Below are 24,615 nucleotides of genomic sequence, written 5' to 3' on the forward strand. Positions count from 1 at the left end.
AGCCACGTGGTGGACCTCCCCGGAGAGACCTCTCCTCCACCCAGCCAGAACCTCCCCAGAGGAACCATCTAAGCCCCGTGGTGGAGGACCAGTGTCGAATATCCAAACCCGGGACCTCCCCGGAGAGACCTCTGCTCCACCCAGTGGAGGAGAAGCTCCCAGCGCTACAAGCAAATCTAGAAGATCTGAGAAGAACCAAGTGCAGGACCTGGGATGAAGCTGGACATTGGGTCACACCACCTGTAGAAGACATTTTGGTGGTAGCCATCACACCCTGTACATCGGAGGAAGGCCGGATCTAAACCTTGGAAAACTCAATCTGTCCTCCAGTATTTCATGAGAGGACCAGTCTCACACACAATCCACACCACACGTGGCACGTGGCACGGCCGTCCACCTGTCTCCAGACCAGCCATATGACAAGATACAGAGGGTAAGTGACGTATGGGGAGCACTTACCTATGTGCCTGCCGTACATGTGATAGTAGAAGGACACACAATACACGCTCTTCAGAGATGGGAACCTGGAGGTGATGTTATACAGGGGGCTGATGAGCCGCGCCTTGTCCCCAAACCGACGCGGCCTCGAAGCTTCAATGAACATGTAGAAACCTGCGGAGGAGAACACCACGAGTTACCAGCACTGCCATCATCTACTAATGCCTGGATACAGGGCAGTGATCCCCTAGTGATGTCTGTGGCTGTCTCAGTGATCCTCTAGTGATGTCTGTGGAGATCTCAGTGATCCTCTAGTGATGTCTGTGGCTGTCTCAGTGATCCTCTAGTGATGTCTGTGGAGGTCTCAGTGATCCTCCAGTGATGTCTGTGGCTGTCTCAGTGATCCTCCAGTGATGTCTGTGGCTGTCTCAGTGATCCCCTAGTGATGTCTGTGGCTGTCTCAGTGATCCTCTAGTGATGTCTGTGGAGGTCTCAGTGATCCTCCAGTGATGTCTGTGGCTGTCTCAGTGATCCTCCAGTGATGTCTGTGGAGGTCTCAGTGATCCTCTAGTGATGTCTGTGGCTGTCTCAGTGATCCTCTAGTGATGTCTGTGGAGATCTCAGTGATCCTCCAGTGATGTCTGTGGCTGTCTCAGTGATCCTCTAGTGATGTCTGTGGCTGTCTCAGTGATCCTCTAGTGATGTCTGTGGAGATCTCAGTGATCCTCTAGTGATGTCTGTGGCTGTCTCAGTGATCCTCTAGTGATGTCTGTGGCTGTCTCAGTGATCCTCCAGTGATGTCTGTGGCTGTCTCAGTGATCCCCTAGTGATGTCTGTGGAGATCTCAGTGATCCTCTAGTGATGTCTGTGGCTGTCTCAGTGATCCTCCAGTGATGTCTGTGGAGGTCTCAGTGATCCTCTAGTGATGTCTGTGGCTGTCTCAGTGATCCTCTAGTGATGTCTGTGGCTGTCTCGGTGATCCTCCAGTGATGTCTGTGGCTGTCTCAGTGATCCTCTAGTGATGTCTGTGGCTGTCTCAGTGATCCTCTAGTGATGTCTGTGGAGATCCCAGTGATCACCTAGTGATGTCTGTGGAGATCTCGGTGATCCTCTAGTGATGTCTGTGGCTGTCTCAGTGATCCTCTAGTGATGTCTGTGGAGATCTCAGTGATCCTCTAGTGATGTCTGTGGCTGTCTCAGTGATCCTCCAGTGATGTCTGTGGCTGTCTCAGTGATCCTCTAGTGATGTCTGTGGCTGTCTCAGTGATCCTCTAGTGATGTCTGTGGAGATCCCAGTGATCCTCTAGTGATGTCTGTGGAGGTCTCAGTGATCACCTAGTGATGTCTGTGGAGATCTCAGTGATCCTCTAGTGATGTCTGTGGCTGTCTCAGTGATCCTCTAGTGATGTCTGTGGAGATCTCAGTGATCCTCTAGTGATGTCTGTGGCTGTCTCAGTGATCCTCTAGTGATGTCTGTGGCTGTCTCAGTGATCCTCCAGTGATGTCTGTGGCTGTCTCAGTGATCCTCTAGTGATGTCTGTGGCTGTCTCAGTGATCTTCTAGTGATGTCTGTGGAAGTATCAGTGATCCTCTAGTGATGTCTGTGGAGGTCTCAGTGATCCCCTAGTGATGTCTGTGGAAGTATCAGTGATCCTCTAGTGATGTCTGTGGAGGTCTCAGTGATCCTCTAGTGATGTCTGTGGAGGTCTCAGTGATCCTCTAGTGATGTCTGCGGAGGTCTCAGTGATCCTCTAGTGATGTCTGCGGAGGTCTCAGTGATCCTCTAGTGATGTCTGCGGAGGTCTCAGTGATCCTCTAGTGATGTCTGTGGAGGTCTCAGTGATCCTCTAGTGATGTCTGTGGAGGTCTCAGTGATCCCCTAGTGATGTCTGTGGCTGTCTCAGTGATCCCCTAGTGATGTCTGTGGAGGTCTCAGTGATCCCCTAGTGATGTCTGTGGATGTCTCAGTGATCCTCTAGTGATGTCTGTGGATGTCTCAGTGATCCCCTAGTGATGTCTGTGGAGGTCTCAGTGATCCCCTAGTGATGTCTGTGGAGGTCTCAGTGATCCTCCAGTGATGTCTGTGGAGGTCTCGGTGATCCTCTAGTGATGTCTGTGGATGTATCAGTGATCCTCTAGTGATGTCTTTGGAGGTCTCAGTAATCCTCCAGTGATGTCTGTGGCTGTCTCAGTGATCCTCCAGTGATGTCTGTGGAGGTCTCAGTGATCCTCCAGTGATGTCTGTGGAGGTCTCAGTGATCCTCTAGTGATGTCTGGGGGAGGGGCACTGGAGACACACAGGACCCGGCAGGAGGGTAACATCTGCTCTCACAGAACATATAGTGATCATGATGTCAGTACAGGTGCAATACCACACTCTGCCTGTGGACAGGGGCGGCGCTGTGCCTAGGAGATTCCCTATTATTGTCAGTCCCTGAGGTCCCACACGTGTAATATGGTGCAGCCCCCCACAACCCATCACCCCCATATCATGTTACCCTCGGGGGCGCCGCTGCGGTCCGTCTCCGGCCCTGTATTCGCCGTCCTCCTCAGGCTCTGCGTTGTTTTGCTCTGCCGGATCCAGTCGAAGGTGTCGTACTTATCCTGGACGAATCCGCAAAGCTTCTCGTCATCAAACCTGCAGGTGCTGTCTGTGGAGAGACCCCAGGAGTCAGGGCGGGACCCGCTCACTCACACTCACACTCACTGCCACGCAATACCAAGCTACAGCCCAACGGTGCTCAGAGCACAGCAGTGTGAGGACACACCCCCAGTGCACCTGGAGATGCTACAAGCAGGACTATTAATCCATCTCTCCAAGGACAATACATAACACTGGCTGCAAAGAGCACAGAGCACAGCAGTGTGAGGTCTGATTACACATCTCTCCAGGGACAGTACATAACACTGGCTGCAGGGAGCACAGAGCACAGCAGGGTGAGGTCTGATTACACATCTCTCCAGGGACAATACATAACACTGGCTGCAGAGAGCACAGAGCACAGCAGTGTGAGGTCTGATTACACATCTCTCCAGGGACAATACATAACACTGGCTGCAGAGAGCACAGAGCACAGCAGTGTGAGGTCTGATTACACATCTCTCCAGGGACAGTACATAACACTGGCTGCAGAGAGCACAGAGCACAGCAGTGTGAGGTCTGATTACACATCTCTCCAGGGACAATACATAACACTGGCTGCAGAGAGCACAGAGCACAGCAGTGTGAGGTCTGATTACACATCTCTCCAGGGACAATACATAACACTGGCTGCAGAGAGCACAGCAGTGTGAGGTCTGATTACACATCTCTCCAGGGACAGTACATAACACTGGCTGCAGAGAGCACAGAGCACAGCAGTGTGAGGTCTGATTACACATCTCTCCAGGGACAGTACATAACACTGGCTGCAGAGAGCACAGAGCACAGCAGTGCGAGGTCTGATTACACATCTCTCCAAGGACAATACATAACACTGGCTGCAAAGAGCACAGAGCACAGCAGTGTGAGGTCTGATTACACATCTCTCCAGGGACAATAAATAACACTGGCTGCAGAGAGCACAGAGCACAGCAGTGTGAGGTCTGATTACACATCTCTCCAGGGACAGTACATAACACTGGCTGCAGAGAGCACAGAGCACAGCAGTGTGAGGTCTGATTACACATCTCTCCAGGGACAATACATAACACTGGCTGCAGAGAGCACAGAGCACAGCAGTGTGAGGTCTGATTACACATCTCTCCAGGGACAATACATAACACTGGCTGCAGAGAGCACAGAGCACAGCAGTGTGAGGTCTGATTACACATCTCTCCAGGGACAGTACATAACACTGGCTGCAGAGAGCACAGAGCACAGCAGTGTGAGGTCTGATTACACATCTCTCCAGGGACAGTACATAACACTGGCTGCAGAGAGCACAGAGCACAGCAGTGTGAGGTCTGATTACACATCTCTCCAGGGATAATACATAACACTGGCTGCAGAGAGCACAGAGCACAGCAGTGTGAGGTCTGATTACACATCTCTCCAGGGACAATACATAACACTGGCTGCAGAGAGCACAGAGCACAGCAGTGTAAGGTTTGATTACACATCTCTCCAGGGACAATACATAACACTGGCTGCAGAGAGCACATAGCACAGCAGTGTGAGGTATGATTATGCATCTCTCCAGGGACAGTACATAACACTGGCTGCAGAGAGCACAGAGCACAGCAGTGTGAGGTCTGATTACACATCTCTCCAGGGACAGTACATAACACTGGCTGCAGAGAGCACAGAGCACAGCAGTGCGAGGTCTGATTACACATCTCTCCAAGGACAATACATAACACTGGCTGCAAAGAGCACAGAGCACAGCAGTGTGAGGTCTGATTACACATCTCTCCAGGGACAATAAATAACACTGGCTGCAGAGAGCACAGAGCACAGCAGTGTGAGGTCTGATTACACATCTCTCCAGGGACAGTACATAACACTGGCTGCAGAGAGCACAGAGCACAGCAGTGTGAGGTCTGATTACACATCTCTCCAGGGACAATACATAACACTGGCTGCAGAGAGCACAGAGCACAGCAGTGTGAGGTCTGATTACACATCTCTCCAGGGACAATACATAACACTGGCTGCAGAGAGCACAGAGCACAGCAGTGTGAGGTCTGATTACACATCTCTCCAGGGACAGTACATAACACTGGCTGCAGAGAGCACAGAGCACAGCAGTGTGAGGTCTGATTACACATCTCTCCAGGGACAGTACATAACACTGGCTGCAGAGAGCACAGAGCACAGCAGTGTGAGGTCTGATTACACATCTCTCCAGGGACAATACATAACACTGGCTGCAAAGAGCACAGAGCACAGCAGTGTGAGGTATGATTACACATCTCTCCAGGGACAATACATAACACTGGCTGCAGAGAGCACAGAGCACAGCAGTGCGAGGTCTGATTACACATCTCTCCAGGGACAATACATAACACTGGCTGCAAAGAGCACAGAGCACAGCAGTGTGAGGTATGATTACACATCTCTCCAGGGACAATACATAACACTGGCTGCAGAGAGCACAGAGCACAGCAGTGTGAGGTCTGATTACACACCTCTCCAGGGACAATACATAACACTGGCTGCATAGAGCACAGAGCACAGCAGTGTGAGGTCTGATTACACCTCTCTCCAGGGACAATACATAACACTGGCTGCAGAGAGCACAGAGCACAGCAGTGTGAGGTCTGATTACACATCTCTCCAGGGACAATACATAACACTGGCTGCAGAGAGCTCAGAGCACAGCAATGTGAGGTCTGATTACACATCTCTCCAGGGACAATACATAACACTGGCTGCAGAGAGCACAGGGCACAGCAGTGTGAGGTCTGATTACACATCTCTCCAGGGACAATACATAACACTGGCTGCAGAGAGCACAGAGCACAGCAGTGTGAGGTCTGATTACACATCTCTCCAGGGACAATACATAACACTGGCTGCAGAGAGCACAGGGCACAGCAGTGTGAGGTCTGATTACACATCTCTCCAGGGACAATACATAACACTGGCTGCAGAGAGCACAGAGCACAGCAGTGTGAGGTCTGATTACACATCTCTCCAGGGACAATACATAACACTGGCTGCAGAGAGCACAGAGCACAGCAGTGTGAGGTCTGATTACACATCTCTCCAGGGACAGTACATAACACTGGCTGCAGATAGCACAGAGCACAGCAGTGTGAGGTCTGATTACACATCTCTCCAGGGACAGTACATAACACTGGCTGCACAGAGCACAGAGCACAGCAGTGTGAGGTCTGATTACACATCTCTCCAGGGATAATACATAACACTGGCTGCAGAGAGCACAGAGCACAGCAGTGTGAGGTCTGCTTACACATCTCTCCAGGGACAATACATAACACTGGCTGCAGAGAGTACAGAGCACAGCAGTGTGAGGTCTGATTACACATCTCTCCAGGGACAGTACATAACACTGGCTGCAGAGAGCACAGGGCTCAGCAGTGTGAGGTCTGATTACACATCTCTCCAGGGACAATACATAACACTGGCTGCAGAGAGCACAGAGCACAGCAGTGTGAGGTCTGATTACACATCCCTCCAGGGACAATACATAACACTGGCTGCAGAGAGCACAGGGCTCAGCAGTGTGAGGTCTGATTACACATCCCTCCAGGGACAATACATCACGCTGGCTGTAGTGGGTGACTATGAGTAGCCTTCTGGGACCCGCCCCCTGTGCGCTAGCTTTGCGTTATGAATGTGTGACCGCGGCCTCAGGGGATTCTGGGGAGAAGCTTCAATAATTACATAAATTTCCCTCCTCCTTCTCCTGTATTGGGAGCCTCAGGTTGCTGATACGATTGATGTGACAGAGGAGGGAGGGGCATGTGGCTGCTGACACTGCTGAGCCGCCGCGTTGGTTTACGTTGTAGTTTGGTCTCTGCTATATACATATATATACTATCACACACTGCTGCACGCGCTCAGACGCTCTCACCTGATTGGCTCGGGTAGTTGATGGCTGGAAAAGAAAGGAAAAAAGGCAATTATTTACTTTCAGCCACTAAAAGATGAAGTGCAACATAACTAGGCCCCCCCTGCCCCCCCCCCACATCATGTGGCCCCTGCCCCCCCACATCATGTGGCCCCTGCCCCCCATCATGTGGCCCCTGCCCCCCATCATGTGGCCCCTGCTCCCCCATCATGTGCCCCCCCTGCCCCCCCATCATGTGCCCCCCCTGCCCCCCCATCATGTGCCCCCCCCCGCCCCCCCATCATGTGCCCCCCCCCGCCCCCCCATCATGTGCCCCCCCCAGGCCCCCCCATCATGTGGCCCCTTCCCCCCATCATGTGGCCCCCGCTCCTCCAGCTTCACATCAAAACCTCCAGACAGCCGAGGACAAACCAAGGTATAACCCTGCCCTTAAACTTCTCATAGGGGTACAGGTTTATTTCTCCAGATTTTTATATTATTACGTGTTTTTTTACAATTATATAAAGTTTTATATACTCCAGTCACATCCAAAGCTGTACAAAATTCTGCTTCTACATCAGTTATTACATTCTAGTTACATCCAGAGCTGCAGCAATGACATGACGTGGCTTTATCTAACATTGCATCTTACACTCAGGGTGCGGTCACACGTTGCAGTTAAAACTGCATCACAATCAGCTTTGAGGTGGATTTCGGTGCAGTTTTGTCAATTGAACAGGTGAATTTGATTTTGAAGGGGAAACCTGCTCCACAAATGTCATTCACCTGTTCAATTGACAAAACTGCACCCAAATCCACCTCAAAGCTGATTGTGATGCAGTTTTAACTGCAACGTGTGAACGCACCCTCACCGGCCACTTTATTAGGTCCACCTGTCCGACTGCTCGTTATCACTTAATTTCTAATCAGCCAATCACATGGCGGCAGTGCATTTAGGCATGTAGACCTGGTCAGGACAATCTCCTGCAGTTCTCCCGAGCATCAGTATGGGGGAGAAAGGTGATTTGTGGCCTGTGAACGTGGCATGGTTGTTGGTGCCAGAAGGGCTGGTCTGAGTATTTCAGAAACTGCTGATCTACTGGGATTTTCACGCACAACCATCTCTAGGGTTTACAGAGAATGGTCCGAAAAAGAAAAAACATCCAGTGAACGGCAGTTCTGTGGGCGGAAATGCCTTGTTGATGCCAGAGGTCAGAGGAGAATGGGCAGACTGGTTCGAGCTGATAGAAAGGCAACAGTGACCCAAATCGCCACCCGTTACAACCAAGGTAGGCAGAAGAGCATCTCTGAACGCACAGTATGTCCAACTCTGAGGCAGATGGGCTACAGCAGCAGAAGACCACACCGGGTGCCACTCCTTTCAGCTAAGAACAGGAACCTGAGGCTACAATGTGCACAAGCTCATCGAAATTGGACAGTAGAAGATTGGAAAAACGTTGCCTGATCTGATGAGTCCCGATTTCTGCTGCGACATTCGGATGGTAGGGTCAGAATTTGGTACAACAACATGAAAGCATGGATCCATCCTGCCTTGTATCAGCGGCTCAGGCTGGTGGTGGTGGTGTCATGGATCCATCCTGCCTTGTATCAGCGGCTCAGGCTGGTGGCGGTGGTGTCATGGATCCATCCTGCCTTGTATCAGCGGGTCAGGCTGGTGGTGGTGGTGTCATGGATCCATCCTGCCTTGTATCAGCGGCTCAGGCTGGTGGTGGTGGTGTCATGGATCCATCCTGCCTTGTATCAGCGGGTCAGGCTGGTGGTGGTGGTGTCATGGATCCATCCTGCCTTGTATCAGCGGCTCAGGCTGGTGCTGGTGGTGTCATGGATCCATCCTGCCTTGTATCAGCGGGTCAGGCTGGTGGTGCTGGTGTCATGGATCCATCCTGCCTTGTATCAGCGGGTCAGGCTGGTGGTGGTGGTATCATGGATCCATCCTGCCTTGTATCAGCGGCTCAGGCTGGTGGTGGTGGTGTCATGGATCCATCCTGCCTTGTATCAGCGGCTCAGGCTGGTGGTGGTGGTGTCATGGATCCATCCTGCCTTGTATCAGCGGGTCAGGCTGGTGGTGGTGGTGTCATGGATCCATCCTGCCTTGTATCAGCGGGTCAGGCTGGTGGTGGTGGTGTCATGGATCCATCCTGCCTTGTATCAGCGGGTCAGGCTGGTGGTGGTGGTGTCATGGATCCATCCTGCCTTGTATCAGCGGCTCAGGCTGGTGGTGGTGGTGTCATGGATCCATCCTGCCTTGTATCAGCGGGTCAGGCTGGTGGTGGTGGTGTCATGGATCCATCCTGCCTTGTATCAGCGGGTCAGGCTGGTGGTGGTGGTGTCATGGATCCATCCTGCCTTGTATCAGCGGCTCAGGCTGGTGGTGGTGGTGTCATGGATCCATCCTGCCTTGTATCAGCGGCTCAGGCTGGTGGTGGTGGTGTCATGGATCCATCCTGCCTTGTATCAGCGGCTCAGGCTGGTGGTGGTGGTGTCATGGATCCATCCTGCCTTGTATCAGCGGCTCAGGCTGGTGGTGCTGGTGTCATGGATCCATCCTGCCTTGTATCAGCGGGTCAGGCTGGTGGTGGTGGTGTCATGGATCCATCCTGCCTTGTATCAGCGGCTCAGGCTGGTGCTGGTGGTGTCATGGATCCATCCTGCCTTGTATCAGCGGCTCAGGCTGGTGGTGGTGGTGTCATGGATCCATCCTGCCTTGTATCAGCGGCTCAGGCTGGTGGTGGTGGTGTCATGGATCCATCCTGCCTTGTATCAGCGGGTCAGGCTGGTGGTGGTGGTGTCATGGATCCATCCTGCCTTGTATCAGCGGCTCAGGCTGGTGGTGGTGTCATGGATCCATCCTGCCTTGTATCAGCGGGTCAGGCTGGTGGTGCTGGTGTCATGGATCCATCCTGCCTTGTATCAGCGGGTCAGGCTGGTGGTGTCATGGATCCATCCTGCCTTGTATCAGCGGCTCAGGCTGGTGGTGCTGGTGTCATGGATCCATCCTGCCTTGTATCAGCGGGTCAGGCTGGTGGTGGTGGTGTCATGGATCCATCCTGCCTTGTATCAGCGGGTCAGGCTGGTGGTGGTGGTGTCATGGATCCATCCTGCCTTGTATCAGCAGGTCAGGCTGGTGGTGGTGGTGGTGTCATGGATCCATCCTGCCTTGTATCAGCGGCTCAGGCTGGTGGTGCTGGTGTCATGGATCCATCCTGCCTTGTATCAGCGGGTCAGGCTGGTGGTGGTGGTGTCATGGATCCATCCTGCCTTGTATCAGCGGGTCAGGCTGGTGGTGGTGGTGTCATGGATCCATCCTGCCTTGTATCAGCGGGTCAGGCTGGTGGTGGTGGTGTCATGGATCCATCCTGCCTTGTATCAGCGGGTCAGGCTGGTGGTGGTGGTGTCATGGATCCATCCTGCCTTGTATCAGCGGCTCAGGCTGGTGGTGGTGGTGTCATGGATCCATCCTGCCTTGTATCAGCGGGTCAGGCTGGTGGTGGTGGTGTCATGGATCCATCCTGCCTTGTATCAGCGGCTCAGGCTGGTGGTGGTGGTGTCATGGATCCATCCTGCCTTGTATCAGCAGGTCAGGCTGGTGGTGGTGGTGTCATGGATCCATCCTGCCTTGTATCAGCGGCTCAGGCTGGTGGTGGTGGTGTCATGGATCCATCCTGCCTTGTATCAGCGGGTCAGGCTGGTGGTGGTGGTGTCATGGATCCATCCTGCCTTGTATCAGCGGCTCAGGCTGGTGGTGCTGGTGTCATGGATCCATCCTGCCTTGTATCAGCGGGTCAGGCTGGTGGTGGTGGTGTCATGGATCCATCCTGCCTTGTATCAGCGGCTCAGGCTGGTGGTGGTGGTGTAATGGATCCATCCTGCCTTGTATCAGCGGCTCAGGCTGGTGGTGCTGGTGTCATGGATCCATCCTTCCTTGTATCAGCGGCTCAGGCTGGTGGTGCTGGTGTCATGGATCCATCCTGCCTTGTATCAGCGGGTCAGGCTGGTGGTGGTGTCATGGATCCATCCTGCCTTGTATCAGCGGCTCAGGCTGGTGGTGCTGGTGTCATGGATCCATCCTGCCTTGTATCAGCGGGTCAGGCTGGTGGTGGTGGTGTCATGGATCCATCCTGCCTTGTATCAGCGGGTCAGGCTGGTGGTGGTGGTGTCATGGATCCATCCTGCCTTGTATCAGCGGGTCAGGCTGGTGGTGGTGGTGTCATGGATCCATCCTGCCTTGTATCAGCGGCTCAGGCTGGTGGTGGTGGTGTCATGGATCCATCCTGCCTTGTATCAGCGGGTCAGGCTGGTGGTGGTGGTGTCATGGATCCATCCTGCCTTGTATCAGCGGCTCAGGCTGGTGGTGGTGGTGTCATGGATCCATCCTGCCTTGTATCAGCGGCTCAGGCTGGTGGTGGTGTCATGGACCCATCCTGCCTTGTATCAGCGGGTCAGGCTGGTGGTGGTGGTGTCATGGATTCATCCTGCCTTGTATCAGCGGCTCAGGCTGGTGGTGGTGGTGTCATGGATCCATCCTGCCTTGTATCAGCGGGTCAGGCTGGTGGTGCTGGTGTCATGGATCCATCCTGCCTTGTATCAGCAGCTCAGGCTGGTGGTGCTGGTGGTGTCATGGATCCATCCTGCCTTGTATCAGCGGGTCAGGCTGGTGGTGCTGGTGTCATGGATCCATCCTGCCTTGTATCAGCGGCTCAGGCTGGTGGTGGTGGTGTCATGGATCCATCCTGCCTTGTATCAGCGGCTCAGGCTGGTGGTGGTGGTGTCATGGATCCATCCTGCCTTGTATCAGCGGGTCAGGCTGGTGGTGGTGGTGTCATGGATCCATCCTGCCTTGTATCAGCGGCTCAGGCTGGTGCTGGTGTCATGGATCCATCCTGCCTTGTATCAGCGGGTCAGGCTGGTGGTGGTGTCATGGATCCATCCTCCCTTGTATCAGCGGGTCAGGCTGGTGGTGGTGGTGTCATGGATCCATCCTGCCTTGTATCAGCGGGTCAGGCTGGTGGTGCTGGTGTCATGGATCCATCCTGCCTTGTATCAGCGGCTCAGGCTGGTGGTGGTGGTGTCATGGATCCATCCTGCCTTGTATCAGCGGCTCAGGCTGGTGGTGGTGGTGTCATGGATCCCTCCTGCCTTGTATCAGCGGGTCAGGCTGGTGGTGGTGGTGTCATGGATCCATCCTGCCTTGTATCAGCGGCTCAGGCTGGTGGTGGTGGTGTCATGGATCCATCCTGCCTTGTATCAGCGGGTCAGGCTGGTGGTGGTGGTGTCATGGATCCATCCTGCCTTGTATCAGCGGCTCAGGCTGGTGGTGGTGGTGTCATGGATCCATCCTGCCTTGTATCAGTGGCTCAGGCTGGTGGTGGTGGTGTCATGGATCCATCCTGCCTTGTATCAGCGGGTCAGGCTGGTGGTGGTGTCATGGATCCATCCTGCCTTGTATCAGTGGGTCAGGCTGGTGCTGGTGGTGTCATGGATCCATCCTGCCTTGTATCAGTGGGTCAGGCTGGTGGTGGTGGTGTCATGGATCCATCCTGCCTTGTATCAGCGGCTCAGGCTGGTGGTGGTGGTGTCATGGATCCATCCTGCCTTGTATCAGCGGCTCAGGCTGGTGGTGGTGGTGTCATGGATCCATCCTGCCTTGTATCAGCGGCTCAGGCTGGTGGTGGTGTCATGGATCCATCCTGCCTTGTATCAGCGGCTCAGGCTGGTGGTGGTGGTGTCATGGATCCATCCTGCCTTGTATCAGCGGGTCAGGCTGGTGGTGGTGGTGTCATGGATCCATCCTGCCTTGTATCAGCGGGTCAGGCTGGTGGTGGTGGTGTCATGGATCCATCCTGCCTTGTATCAGTGGGTCAGGCTGGTGGTGGTGGTGTCATGGATCCATCCTGCCTTGTATCAGCGGCTCAGGCTGGTGGTGGTGGTGTCATGGATCCATCCTGCCGTGTATCAGCGGGTCAGGCTGGTGGTGGTGGTGTCATGGATCCATCCTGCCTTGTATCAGCGGCTCAGGCTGGTGGTGGTGGTGTCATGGATCCATCCTGCCTTGTATCAGCAGGTCAGGCTGGTGGTGGTGGTGTCATGGATCCATCCTGCCTTGTATCAGCGGGTCAGGCTGGTGCTGGTGTCATGGATCCATCCTGCCTTGTATCAGCGGCTCAGGCTGGTGGTGGTGGTGTCATGGATCCATCCTGCCTTGTATCAGCGGGTCAGGCTGGTGGTGATGGTGTCATGGATCCATCCTGCCTTGTATCAGCGGGTCAGGCTGGTGGTGGTGTCATGGATCCATCCTGCCTTGTATCAGCAGGTCAGGCTGGTGGTGGTGGTGTCATGGATCCATCCTGCCTTGTATCAGCGGGTCAGGCTGGTGGTGGTGGTGTCATGGATCCATCCTGCCTTGTATCAGCGGGTCAGGCTGGTGGTGGTGGTGTCATGGATCCATCCTGCCTTGTATCAGCGGCTCAGGCTGGTGGTGGTGGTGTCATGGATCCATCCTGCCTTGTATCAGCGGGTCAGGCTGGTGGTGGTGGTGTCATGGATCCATCCTGCCTTGTATCAGCGGCTCAGGCTGGTGGTGGTGGTGTCATGGATCCATCCTGCCTTGTATCAGCGGGTCAGGCTGGTGGTGGTGGGGTCATGGATCCATCCTGCCTTGTATCAGCGGGTCAGGCTGGTGGTGGTGGTGTCATGGATCCATCCTGCCTTGTATCAGCGGGTCAGGCTGGTGGTGGTGGTGTCATGGATCCATCCTGCCTTGTATCAGCGGGTCAGGCTGGTGGTGGTGGTGTCATGGATCCATCCTGCCTTGTATCAGCGGCTCAGGCTGGTGGTGGTGTCATGGATCCATCCTGCCTTGTATCAGCGGGTCAGGCTGGTGGTGGTGGTGCCATGGATCCATCCTGCCTTGTATCAGCGGGTCAGGCTGGTGGTGGTGGTGTCATGGATCCATCCTGCCTTGTATCAGCGGCTCAGGCTGGTGCTGGTGTCATGGATCCATCCTGCCTTGTATCAGCGGGTCAGGCTGGTGGTGGTGGTGTCATGGATCCATCCTGCCTTGTATCAGCGGCTCAGGCTGGTGCTGGTGTCATGGATCCATCCTGCCTTGTATCAGCGGCTCAGGCTGGTGCTGGTGTCATGGATCCATCCTGCCTTGTATCAGCGGCTCAGGCTGGTGGTGCTGGTGTCATGGATCCATCCTGCCTTGTATCAGCGGCTCAGGCTGGTGGTGGTGGTGTCATGGATCCATCCTGCCTTGTATCAGCGGCTCAGGCTGGTGGTGGTGGTGTCATGGATCCATCCTGCCTTGTATCAGCGGCTCAGGCTGGTGGTGGTGGTGTCATGGATCCATCCTGCCTTGTATCAGCGGTCAGGCTGGTGGTGGTGGTGTCATGGATACATCCTGCCTTGTATCAGCGGGTCAGGCTGGTGGTGGTGGTGTCATGGATCCATCCTGCCTTGTATCAGCGGGTCAGGCTGGTGGTGGTGGTGTCATGGATCCATCCTGCCTTGTATCAGCGGCTCAGGCTGGTGGTGGTGGTGTCATGGATCCATCCTGCCTTGTATCAGCGGCTCAGGCTGGTGGTGGTGGTGTCATGGATCCATCCTGCCTTGTATCAGCGGGTCAGGCTGGTGGTGGTGGGGTCATGGATCCATCCTGCCTTGTATCAGCGGCTCAGGCTGGTGGTGGTGGTGTCATGGATCCATCCTGCCTTGTATCAGCGGCTCAGGCTGGTGGTGGTGGTGTCATGGATCCATCCTGCCTTGTATCAGCGGCTCAGGCTGGTGGTGGTGGTGTCATGGATCCATCCTGCCTTGTATCAGCGGGTCAGGCTGGTGCTGGTGGTGTCATGGATCCATCCTGCCTTGTATCAGCGGCTCAGGCTGGTGGTGGTGGTGTCATGGATACATCCTGCCTTGTATCAGCGGGTCAGGCTGGTGGTGGTGGTGTCATGGATCCATCCTGCCTTGTATCAGCGGGTCAGGCTGGTGGTGGTGGTGTCATGGATCCATCCTGCCTTGTATCAGCGGCTCAGGCTGGTGGTGGTGGTGTCATGGATCCATCCTGCCTTGTATCAGCGGGTCAGGCTGGTGGTGGTGGGGTCATGGATCCATCCTGCCTTGTATCAGCGGCTCAGGCTGGTGGTGCTGGTGTCATGGATCCATCCTGCCTTGTATCAACGGCTCAGGCTGGTGGTGGTGGGGTCATGGATCCATCCTGCCTTGTATCAGCGGCTCAGGCTGGTGGTGGTGGTGTCATGGATCCATCCTGCCTTGTATCAGCGGGTCAGGCTGGTGGTGGTGGGGTCATGGATCCATCCTGCCTTGTATCAGCGGCTCAGGCTGGTGGTGGTGGGGTCATGGATCCATCCTGCCTTGTATCAGCGGCTCAGGCTGGTGCTGGTGGTGTCATGGTGTTGTTGCTGCCCATGTCCATCCCTTTATGAGCACAATGTACCCTGTAACATCTGATGGCTTCTTTCAGCAGGATAATGTGCCATGTCATAAAGCTGGAATCATCTCAGACTGGTTTCTTGAACATGACAATGATGTCACTGGACACAAATGGCTCCACAGTCACCAGATCTCAATCCAATAGAGCATCTTTGGGATGTGGTGGAACGGGAGATTCGCATCATGGATGTGCAGCCGACAAATCTGCGGCAACTGTGTGATGCCATCATGTCACTATGGAGCAAAATCTCTGAGGAGCTTCCAGCACCTTGTTGTATCTATGCCACAAAGAATTGAGGCAGTTCTGAAGGCAAAAGGGGGTCCAACCCGTTACTAGCATGGTGGACCTAATAAAGTGGCCGGTCAGTGTATACTCTGGTCACATCCACAGTCACATCTAACAGCAACATGGAGAAGCATCAGGCCAGTAGTATCATAATATCGGTGATGTCATCAGCAGGGGCGGGGCTGTGACTACCTCTCGCACAGGATATACAGGCAGGGGGCGGGGCTGTGACTACCTCTCGCACAGGATATACAGGCAGGGGGCGGGGCTGTGACTACCTCTCGCACAGGATATACAGGCAGGGGGCGGGGCTGTGACTACCTCTCGCACAGGATATACAGGCAGGGGGCGGGGCTGTGACTACCTCTCGCACAGGATATACAGGCAGGGGGCGGGGCTGTGACTACCTCTCACACAGGATATACAGGCAGGGGGCGGGGCTGTGACTACCTCTCACACAGGATATACAGGCAGGGGGCGGGGCTGTGACTACCTCTCACACAGGATATACAGGCAGGGGGCGGGGCTGTGACTACCTCTCACACAGGATATACAGGCAGGGGGCGGGGCTGTGACTACCTCTCACACAGGATATACAGGCAGTGGGCGGGGCTGTGACTACCTCTCACACAGGATATACAGGCAGGGGGCGGGGCTGTGACTATCTCTCACAAAGGATATACAGGCAGGGGGCGGGGCTGTGACTACCTCTCACACAGGATATAAGTTTGTCTCAAGAAGCAAGAAAAGAATTGCACCAAAAATAGAAAGTTGTTACTTACGCTCTTTGTAGCGGATAGTCCTGGAGGCGGAGTCCCCTGGTCCGGCCACAGTGTGGGGTGTAATCTTGATCTCGTAGCTCTGGGGGATCTTGAGGTCGGTTAGTCTGTACTCGTGGAGGAAGCCTTTCCCTGTAGCTCTAGTAGTCACCACGAAGCTGCTCATCCCTTTAAGGTTCAGCTGACAATCAGACAGGACAAGTTGATAAGTGATCAGGGATACATATGGATAAATGTGCCGTGTCCTCCCTCCTGTGCAGTCTGTACTATGTGCAGTCTCCTCCCTCCTGTGCAGTCTGTACTATGTGCAGTCTCCTCCCTCCTGTGCAGTCTGTACTATGTGCAGTGTCCTCTCTCCTGTGCAGTCTGTACTATGTGCAGTGTCCTCCCTCCTGTGCAGTCTGTACTATGTGCAGTCTCCTCCCTCCTGTGCAGTCTGTACTATGTGCAGTCTCCTCCCTCCTGTGCAGTCTGTACTATGTGCAGTGTCCTCCCTCCTGTGCAGTCTGTACTATGTGCAGTCTCCTCCCTCCTGTGCAGTCTGTACTATGTGCAGTCTCCTCCCTCCAGTGCAGTCTGTACTATGTGCAGTCTCCTCCCTCCTGTGCAGTCTGTTCTATGTGCAGTCTCCTCCCTCCTGTGCAGTCTGTACTATGTGCAGTGTCCTCCCTCCTGTGCAGTCTGTACTATGTGCAGTGTCTTCCCTCCTGTGCAGTCTGTACTATGTGCAGTCTCCTCCCTCCTGTGCAGTCTGTACTATGTGCAGTGTCTTCCCTCCTGTGCATTCTGTACTATGTGCGTTCTCTCCTGTGCAGTCTGTACTATGTGCAGTGTCCTCCCTCCTGTGCAGTCTGTACTATGTGCAGTGTCCTCCCTCCTGTGCAGTCTGTACTATGTGCAGTGTCCTCCCTCCTGTGCAGTCTGTACTATGTGCAGTGTTCTCCCTCCTGTGCAGTCTGTACTATGTGCAGTGTCTTCCCTCCTGTGCATTCTGTACTATGTGCGTTCTCTCCTGTGCAGTCTGTACTATGTGCAGTGTCCTCCCTCCTGTGCAGTCTGTACTATGTGCAGTGTCCTCCCTCCTGTGCAGTCTGTACTATGTGCAGTGTCCTCCCTCCTGTGCAGTCTGTACTATGTGCGTTCTCTCCTGTGCAGTCTGTACTATGTGCAGTGTCCTCCCTCCTGTGCAGTCTGTACTATGTGCAGTGTCCTCCCTCCTGTGCAGTCTGTACCATGTGCCGTGTCCTCCCTCCTGTGCAGTCTGTACTGTGTGCAGTGTCCTCCCTCCTGTGCAGTCTGTACTATGTGCGGTGTCCTCCCTCCTGTGCAGTCTGTACTATGTGCAGCGTCCTCCCTCCTGTGCAGTCTGTACTATGTGCAGTGTCCTCCCTCCTGTGCAGTCTGTACTATGTGCAGTGTCCTCCCTCCTGTGCAGTCTGTACTATGTGCGTTCTCTCCTGTGCAGTCTGTACTATGTGCAGTGTCCTCCCTCCTGTGCAGTCTGTACTATGTGCAGTGTCCTCCCTCCTGTGCAGTCTGTACCATGTGCCGTGTCCTCCCTCCTGTGCAGTCTGTACTGTGTGCAGTGTCCTCCCTCCTGTGCAGTCTGTACTATGTGCGGTGTCCTCCCTCCTGTGCAGTCTGTACTATGTGCAGCGTCCTCCCTCCTGTGCAGTCTGTACTATGTGCAGCGTCCTCCCTGCTGTGCAGTCTGTACTATGTGCAGTCTCCTCCCTCCTGTGCAGTCTGTACTATGTGCAGTCTCCTCCCTCCTGTGCAGTCTGTACTATGTGCAGTCTCCTCCCTCCTTTGCAGTCTGTACTATGTGCAGTGTCCTTCCTCCTGTGCAATCTGTACTATATGCAGTGTCCTCCCTCCTGTGCAGTCTGTACTATGTGCAGTCTCCTCCCTCCTGTGCATTCTGTACTATGTGCAGTCTCCTCCCTCTTGTGCAGTCTGTACTATGTGCAGTCTCCTCCCTCTTGTGCAGTCTGTACTATGTGCAGTCTCCTCCCTCTTGTGCAGTCTGTGCTATGTGCAGTCTCCTCTCTCCTGTGCAGTCTGTACTATGTGCAGTCTCCTCCCTCTTGTGCAGTCTGTACTATGTGCAGTGTCCTCCCTCCTGTGCAGTCTGTACTATGTGTAGTCTCCTCCCTCCTGTGCAGTCTGTACTATGTGCAGTGTCCTCCCTCCTGTGCAGTCTGTACTATGTGCAGTGTCCTCCCTCCTGTGCAGTCTGTACTATGTGCGTTCTCTCCTGTGCAGTCTGTACTATGTGCAGTGTCCTCCCTCCTGTGCAGTCTGTACTATGTGCAGTGTCCTCCCTCCTGTGCAGTCTGTACCATGTGCCGTGTCCTCCCTCCTGTGCAGTCTGTACTGTGTGCAGTGTCCTCCCTCCTGTGCAGTCTGTACTATGTGCGGTGTCCTCCCTCCTGTGCAGTCTGTACTATGTGCAGCGTCCTCCCTCCTGTGCAGTCTGTACTATGTGCAGTGTCCTCCCTCCTGTGCAGTCTGTACTATGTGCAGTGTCCTCCCTCCTGTGCAGTCTGTACTATGTGCGTTCTCTCCTGTGCAGTCTGTACTATGTGCAGTGTCCTCCCTCCTGTGCAGTCTGTACTATGTGCAGTGTCCTCCCTCCTGTGCAGTCTGTACCATGTGCCGTGTCCTCCCTCCTGTGCAGTCTGTACTGTGTGCAGTGTCCTCCCTCCTGTGCAGTCTGTACTATGTGCGGTGTCCTCCCTCCTGTGCAGTCTGTACTATGTGCAGTGTCCTCCCTCCTGTGCAGTCTGTACTATGTGCAGCGTCCTCCCTGCTGTGCAGTCTGTACTATGTGCAGTCTCCTCCCTCCTGTGCAGTCTGTACTATGTGCAGTCTCCTCCCTCCTGTGCAGTCTGTACTATGTGCAGTCTCCTCCCTCCTGTGCAGTCTGTACTATGTGCAGTGTCCTTCCTCCTGTGCAATCTGTACTATATGCAGTGTCCTCCCTCCTGTGCAGTCTGTACTATGTGCAGTCTCCTCCCTCCTGTGCATTCTGTACTATGTGCAGTCTCCTCCCTCTTGTGCAGTCTGTACTATGTGCAGTCTCCTCCCTCTTGTGCAGTCTGTACTATGTGCAGTCTCCTCCCTCTTGTGCAGTCTGTGCTATGTGCAGTCTCCTCTCTCCTGTGCAGTCTGTACTATGTGCAGTCTCCTCCCTCTTGTGCAGTCTGTACTATGTGCAGTCTCCTCCCTCCTGTGCAGTCTGTACTATGTGTAGTCTCCTCCCTCCTGTGCAGTCTGTACTATGTGCAGTCTCCTCCCTCCTGTGCAGTCTGTACTATGTGCAGTCTCCTCCCTCCTGTGCAGTCTGTACTATGTGCAGTGTCCTCCCTCCTGTGCAGTCTGTACTATGTGCAGCGTCCTCCCTGCTGTGCAGTCTGTACTATGTGCAGTCTCCTCCCTCCTGTGCAGTCTGTACTATGTGCAGTCTCCTCCCTCCTGTGCAGTCTGTACTATGTGCAGTCTCCTCCCTCCTGTGCAGTCTGTACTATGTGCAGTGTCCTTCCTCCTGTGCAATCTGTACTATATGCAGTGTCCTCCCTCCTGTGCAGTCTGTACTATGTGCAGTCTCCTCCCTCCTGTGCATTCTGTACTATGTGCAGTCTCCTCCCTCTTGTGCAGTCTGTACTATGTGCAGTCTCCTCCCTCTTGTGCAGTCTGTACTATGTGCAGTCTCCTCCCTCTTGTGCAGTCTGTGCTATGTGCAGTCTCCTCTCTCCTGTGCAGTCTGTACTATGTGCAGTCTCCTCCCTCTTGTGCAGTCTGTACTATGTGCAGTCTCCTCCCTCCTGTGCAGTCTGTACTATGTGTAGTCTCCTCCCTCCTGTGCAGTCTGTACTATGTGCAGTCTCCTCCCTCTTGTGCAGTCTGTACTATGTGCAGTCTCCTCCCTCTTGTGCAGTCTGTGCTATGTGCAGTCTCCTCTCTCCTGTGCAGTCTGTACTATGTGCAGTCTCCTCCCTCTTGTGCAGTCTGTACTATGTGCAGTCTCCTCCCTCCTGTGCAGTCTGTACTATGTGTAGTCTCCTCCCTCCTGTGCAGTCTGTACTATGTGCAGTCTCCTCCCTCCTGTGCAGTCTGTACTATGTGCAGTCTCCTCCCTCTTGTGCAGTCTGTACTATGTGCAGTCTCCTCCCTCCTGTGCAGTCTGTACTGTGTGCAGTGTCCTCCTTCCTGTGCAGTCTGTACTGTGTGCAGTCTTCTCCCTCCTCTGCAGTCTGTACTATGTGTATTGTCCTCCCTCCTGTGCAGTGCCCTCCCTCCTGTGCAGTCTCCTCCCTCCTGTGCAGTCTGTACTATGTGCAGTGTCCTCCCTCCTGTGCAGTCTGTACTATGTGCAGTGTCCTCCCTCCTGTGCAGTCTGTACTATGTGCAGTGTCCTTCCTCCTGTGCAGTCTGTACTGTGTGCAGTGCCCTCCCTCCTGTGCAGTCTCCTCCCTCCTGTGCAGTCTCCTCCCTCCTGTGCAGTCTGTACTGTGTGCAGTCTCCTCCCTCCTGTGCAGTCTGTACTGTGTGCAGTGTCCTCCCTCCTGTGCAGTCTGTACTGTGTGCAGTCTCCTCCCTCCTGTGCAGTCTGTACTATATGTTGTGTCCTCCCTCCTATGCAGTCTGTACTATGTGCAGTGTCCTCCCTCCTATGCAGTCTGTACTATGTGCAGTGCCCTCCCTCCTATGCAGTCTGTACTATGTGCAGTGTCCTCCCTCCTATGCAGTCTGTACTATGTGCAGTGTCCTCTCTCCTGTGCAGTCTGTACTATGTGCAGTGTCCTCCCTCCTGTGCAGTCTGTACTATGTGCAGTGTCCTCCCTCCTGTGCAGTCTCCTCCCTCCTGTGCAGTCTCCTCTCTCCTGTGCAGTCTGTACTATGTGCAGTCTCCACTATGTGCAGTCTCATCCCTCCTGTGCAGTCTGTACTGTGTGCAGTCTCCTCCCTCCTGTGCAGTCTGTACTGTGTGCAGTCTCCTCCCTCCTGTGCAGTCTGTACTGTGTGCAGTGTCCTCCCTCCTGTGCAGTCTGTAGTATGTGCAGTGTCCTCCCTCATGTGCAGTCTGTACTATGTGCAGTGTCCTCCCTCCTGTGCAGTCTGTACTATGTGCAATCTCCTCCCTCCTGTGCAGTGCCCTCCCTCCTGTGCAGTGCCCTCCCTCCTGTGCAGTGCCCTCCCTCCTGTGCAGTCTGTACTATGTGCAGTGTCCTCCCTCCTGTGCAGTCTGTACTATGTGCAGTGTCCTTCCTCCTGTGCAGTCTGTACTGTGTGCAGTGCCCTCCCTCCTGTGCAGTGCCCTCCCTCCTGTGCAGTCTCCTTCCTCCTCTGCAGTCTGTACTATGTGCAGTGTCCTTCCTCCGGTGCAATCTGTACTATGTGCAGTGTCCTTCCTCCTGTTCAGTCTGTACTATGTGCTGTGTCCTCCCTCCTGTGCAGTCTGTACTGTGTGCAGTCTCCTCCCTCCTGTGCAGTCTCCTCCCTCGTGTGCAGTCTCCTCCCTCGTGTGCAGTCTCCTCCCTCGTGTGCAGTCTCCTCCCTCGTGTGCAGTCTCCTCCCTCGTGTGCAGTCTCATCCCTCGTGTGCAGTCTCCTCTCTCCTGTGCAGTCTGTACTATGTGCAGTGTCCTCCCTCCTGTGCAGTCTGTACTATGTGCAGTGTCCTCCCTCCTGTGCAGTCTGTACTATGTGCAGCGTCTTCCCTCCTGTGCATTCTGTACTATGTGCAGCGTCCTCCCTCCTGTGGAGTCTGTTCTATGTGCAGTGTCCTCCCTCCTGTGCAGTCTGTACTATGTGCAGTGTCCTCCCTCCTGTGCAGTCTGTACTATGTGCAGTCTCCTCCCTCCTGTGCAGTCTGTACTATGTGCAGTGCCCTTCCTCCTGTGCAATCTGTACTATGTGCAGTGTCCTCCCTCCTGTGCAGTCTGTACTATGTGCAGTCTCCTCCCTCCTGTGCATTCTGTACTTTGTGCAGTCTCCTCCCTCTTCTGCAGTCTGTACTATGTGCAGTCTCCTCCCTCTTGTGCAGTCTCCTCCCTCTTGTGCAGTCTGTACTATGTGCAGTCTCCTCCCTCCTGTGCAGTCTGTACTGTGTGCAGTGTCCTCCCTCCTGTGCAGTCTGTACTGTGTGCAGTCTTCTCCCTCCTCTGCAGTCTGTACTATGTGTATTGTCCTCCCTCCTGTGCAGTGCCCTCCCTCCTGTGCAGTCTCCTCCCTCCTGTGCAGTCTGTACTATGTGCAGTGTCCTCCCTCCTGTGCAGTCTGTACTATGTGCAGTGTCCTTCCTCCTGTGCAGTCTGTACTGTGTGCAGTGTCCTCCCTCCTGTGCAGTGCCCTCCCTCCTGTGCAGTCTCCTCCCTCCTGTGCAGTCTGTACTATGTGCAGTGTCCTTCCTCCGGTGCAATCTGTACTATGTGCAGTGTCCTTCCTCCTGTTCAGTCTGTACTATGTGCTGTGTCCTCCCTCCTGTGCAGTCTGTACTGTGTGCAGTCTGCTCCCTCCTGTGCAGTCTGTACTGTGTGCAGTCTCCTTCCTCCTGTGCAGTCTGTACTGTGTGCAGTCTACTCCCTCCTGTGCAGTCTGTACTCTGTGCAGTCTCCTCCCTCCTCTGCAGTCTGTACTGTGTGCAGTGTCATCCCTCCTCTGCAGTCTGTACTTTGTGCAGTCTCCTCCCTCCTGTGCAGTCTGTACTTTGTGCAGTCTCCTCCCTCCTGTGCAGTCTGTACTATGTGCAGTCTCCTCCCTCCTGTGCAGTCTCCTCCCTCCTGTGCAGTCTGTACTATGTGCAGTGTACTTCCTCCTGTGCAGTCTGTACTGTGTGCAGCGTCCTCCCTCCTGGGCAGTCTGTACTATGTGCAGCGTCCTCCCTCCTGTGGAGTCTGTAATGTGTGCAGTGTCCTCCCTCCTGTGCAGTCTGTACTGTGTGCAGTCTCCTCCCTCCTGTGCAGTCTGTACTATGTGTTGTGCCCTCCCTCCTATGCAGTCTGTACTATGTGCAGTGTCCTCTCTCCTGTGCAGTCTGTACTATGTGCAGTGTCCTCCCTCCTGTGCAGTCTGTACTATGTGCAGTGTCCTCCCTCCTGTGCAGTCTCCTCCCTCCTGTGCAGTCTCCTCTCTCCTGTGCAGTCTCCACTATGTGCAGTCTCCTCCCTCCTGTGCAGTCTGTACTGTGTGCAGTCTCCTCCCTCCTGTGCAGTCTGTACTGTGTGCAGTCTCCTCCCTCCTGTGCAGTCTGTACTGTGTGCAGTCTCCTCCCTCCTGTGCAGTCTGTACTGTGTGCAGACTCCTCCCTCCTGTGCAGTCTGTACTGTGTGCAGTGTCCTCCCTCCTGTGCAGTCTGTACTATGTGCAGTGTCCTCCCTCCTGTGCAGTCTGTACTATGTGCAGTCTCATCCCTCCTGTGCAGTCTGTACTATGTGCAGTCTCCTCCCTCCTGTGCAGTCTGTACTATGTGCAGTCTCCTCCCTCCTGTGCAGTCTGTACTATGTGCAGTGTCCTCCCTCATGTGCAGTCTGTACTATGTGCAGTGTCCTCCCTCATGTGCAGTCTGTACTATGTGCAGTGTCCTCCCTCCTGTGCAGTCTGTACTATGTGCAGTGTCCTCCCTCCTGTGCAGTCTGTACTGTGTGCAGACTCCTCCCTCCTGTGCAGTCTGTACTGTGTGCAGTGTCCTCCCTCCTGTGCAGTCTGTACTATGTGCAGTGTCCTCCCTCCTGTGCAGTCTGTACTATGTGCAGTCTCCTCCCTCCTGTGCAGTCTGTACTATGTGCAGTCTCCTCCCTCCTGTGCAGTCTGTACTATGTGCAGTCTCCTCCCTCCTGTGCAGTCTGTACTATGTGCAGTGTCCTCCCTCCTGTGCAGTCTGTACTATGTGCAGTGTCCTCCCTCCTGTGCAGTCTGTACTATGTGCAGTGTCCTCCCTCAGGTGCAGTCTGTACTATGTGCAGTGTCCTCCCTCCTGTGCAGTCTGTACTATGTGCAGTGTCCTCCCTCCTGTGCAGTCTGTACTATGTGCAATCTCCTCCCTCCTGTGCAGTCTCCTCCCTCCTGTGCAGTCTCCTCCCTCCTGTGCAGTCTGTACTATGTGCAGTGTCCTCCCTCCTGTGCAGCCTGTACTATGT

The 24,615-nt window shown here is 54.4% G+C and overlaps 1 protein-coding gene across 1 annotated transcript in view; it reads right to left on the minus strand.

Annotated features, from left to right (window-relative positions):
* Positions 1-459: 459 nt before the first annotated feature.
* MDGA1 (MAM domain containing glycosylphosphatidylinositol anchor 1) overlaps positions 460-24,615 on the minus strand; it is a gene marked incomplete at its 3' end in the record, with an annotated part of 232,098 nt that continues 207,942 nt past the window's right edge. The window contains exons 12-15 of the mRNA XM_072131647.1: positions 16,479-16,656; positions 6,960-6,983; positions 2,937-3,089; positions 460-612 (exon numbers count right to left, since the gene is read on the minus strand). Coding sequence (XP_071987748.1) covers positions 460-612; positions 2,937-3,089; positions 6,960-6,983; positions 16,479-16,656 — 508 coding nt within the window. The remainder of the gene's footprint in view (positions 613-2,936; positions 3,090-6,959; positions 6,984-16,478; positions 16,657-24,615) is intronic.

The sequence above is a fragment of the Engystomops pustulosus genome, unplaced genomic scaffold, assembly GCF_040894005.1.
Source record: "Engystomops pustulosus unplaced genomic scaffold, aEngPut4.maternal MAT_SCAFFOLD_114, whole genome shotgun sequence".
Taxonomy (NCBI): domain Eukaryota; kingdom Metazoa; phylum Chordata; class Amphibia; order Anura; family Leptodactylidae; genus Engystomops; species Engystomops pustulosus.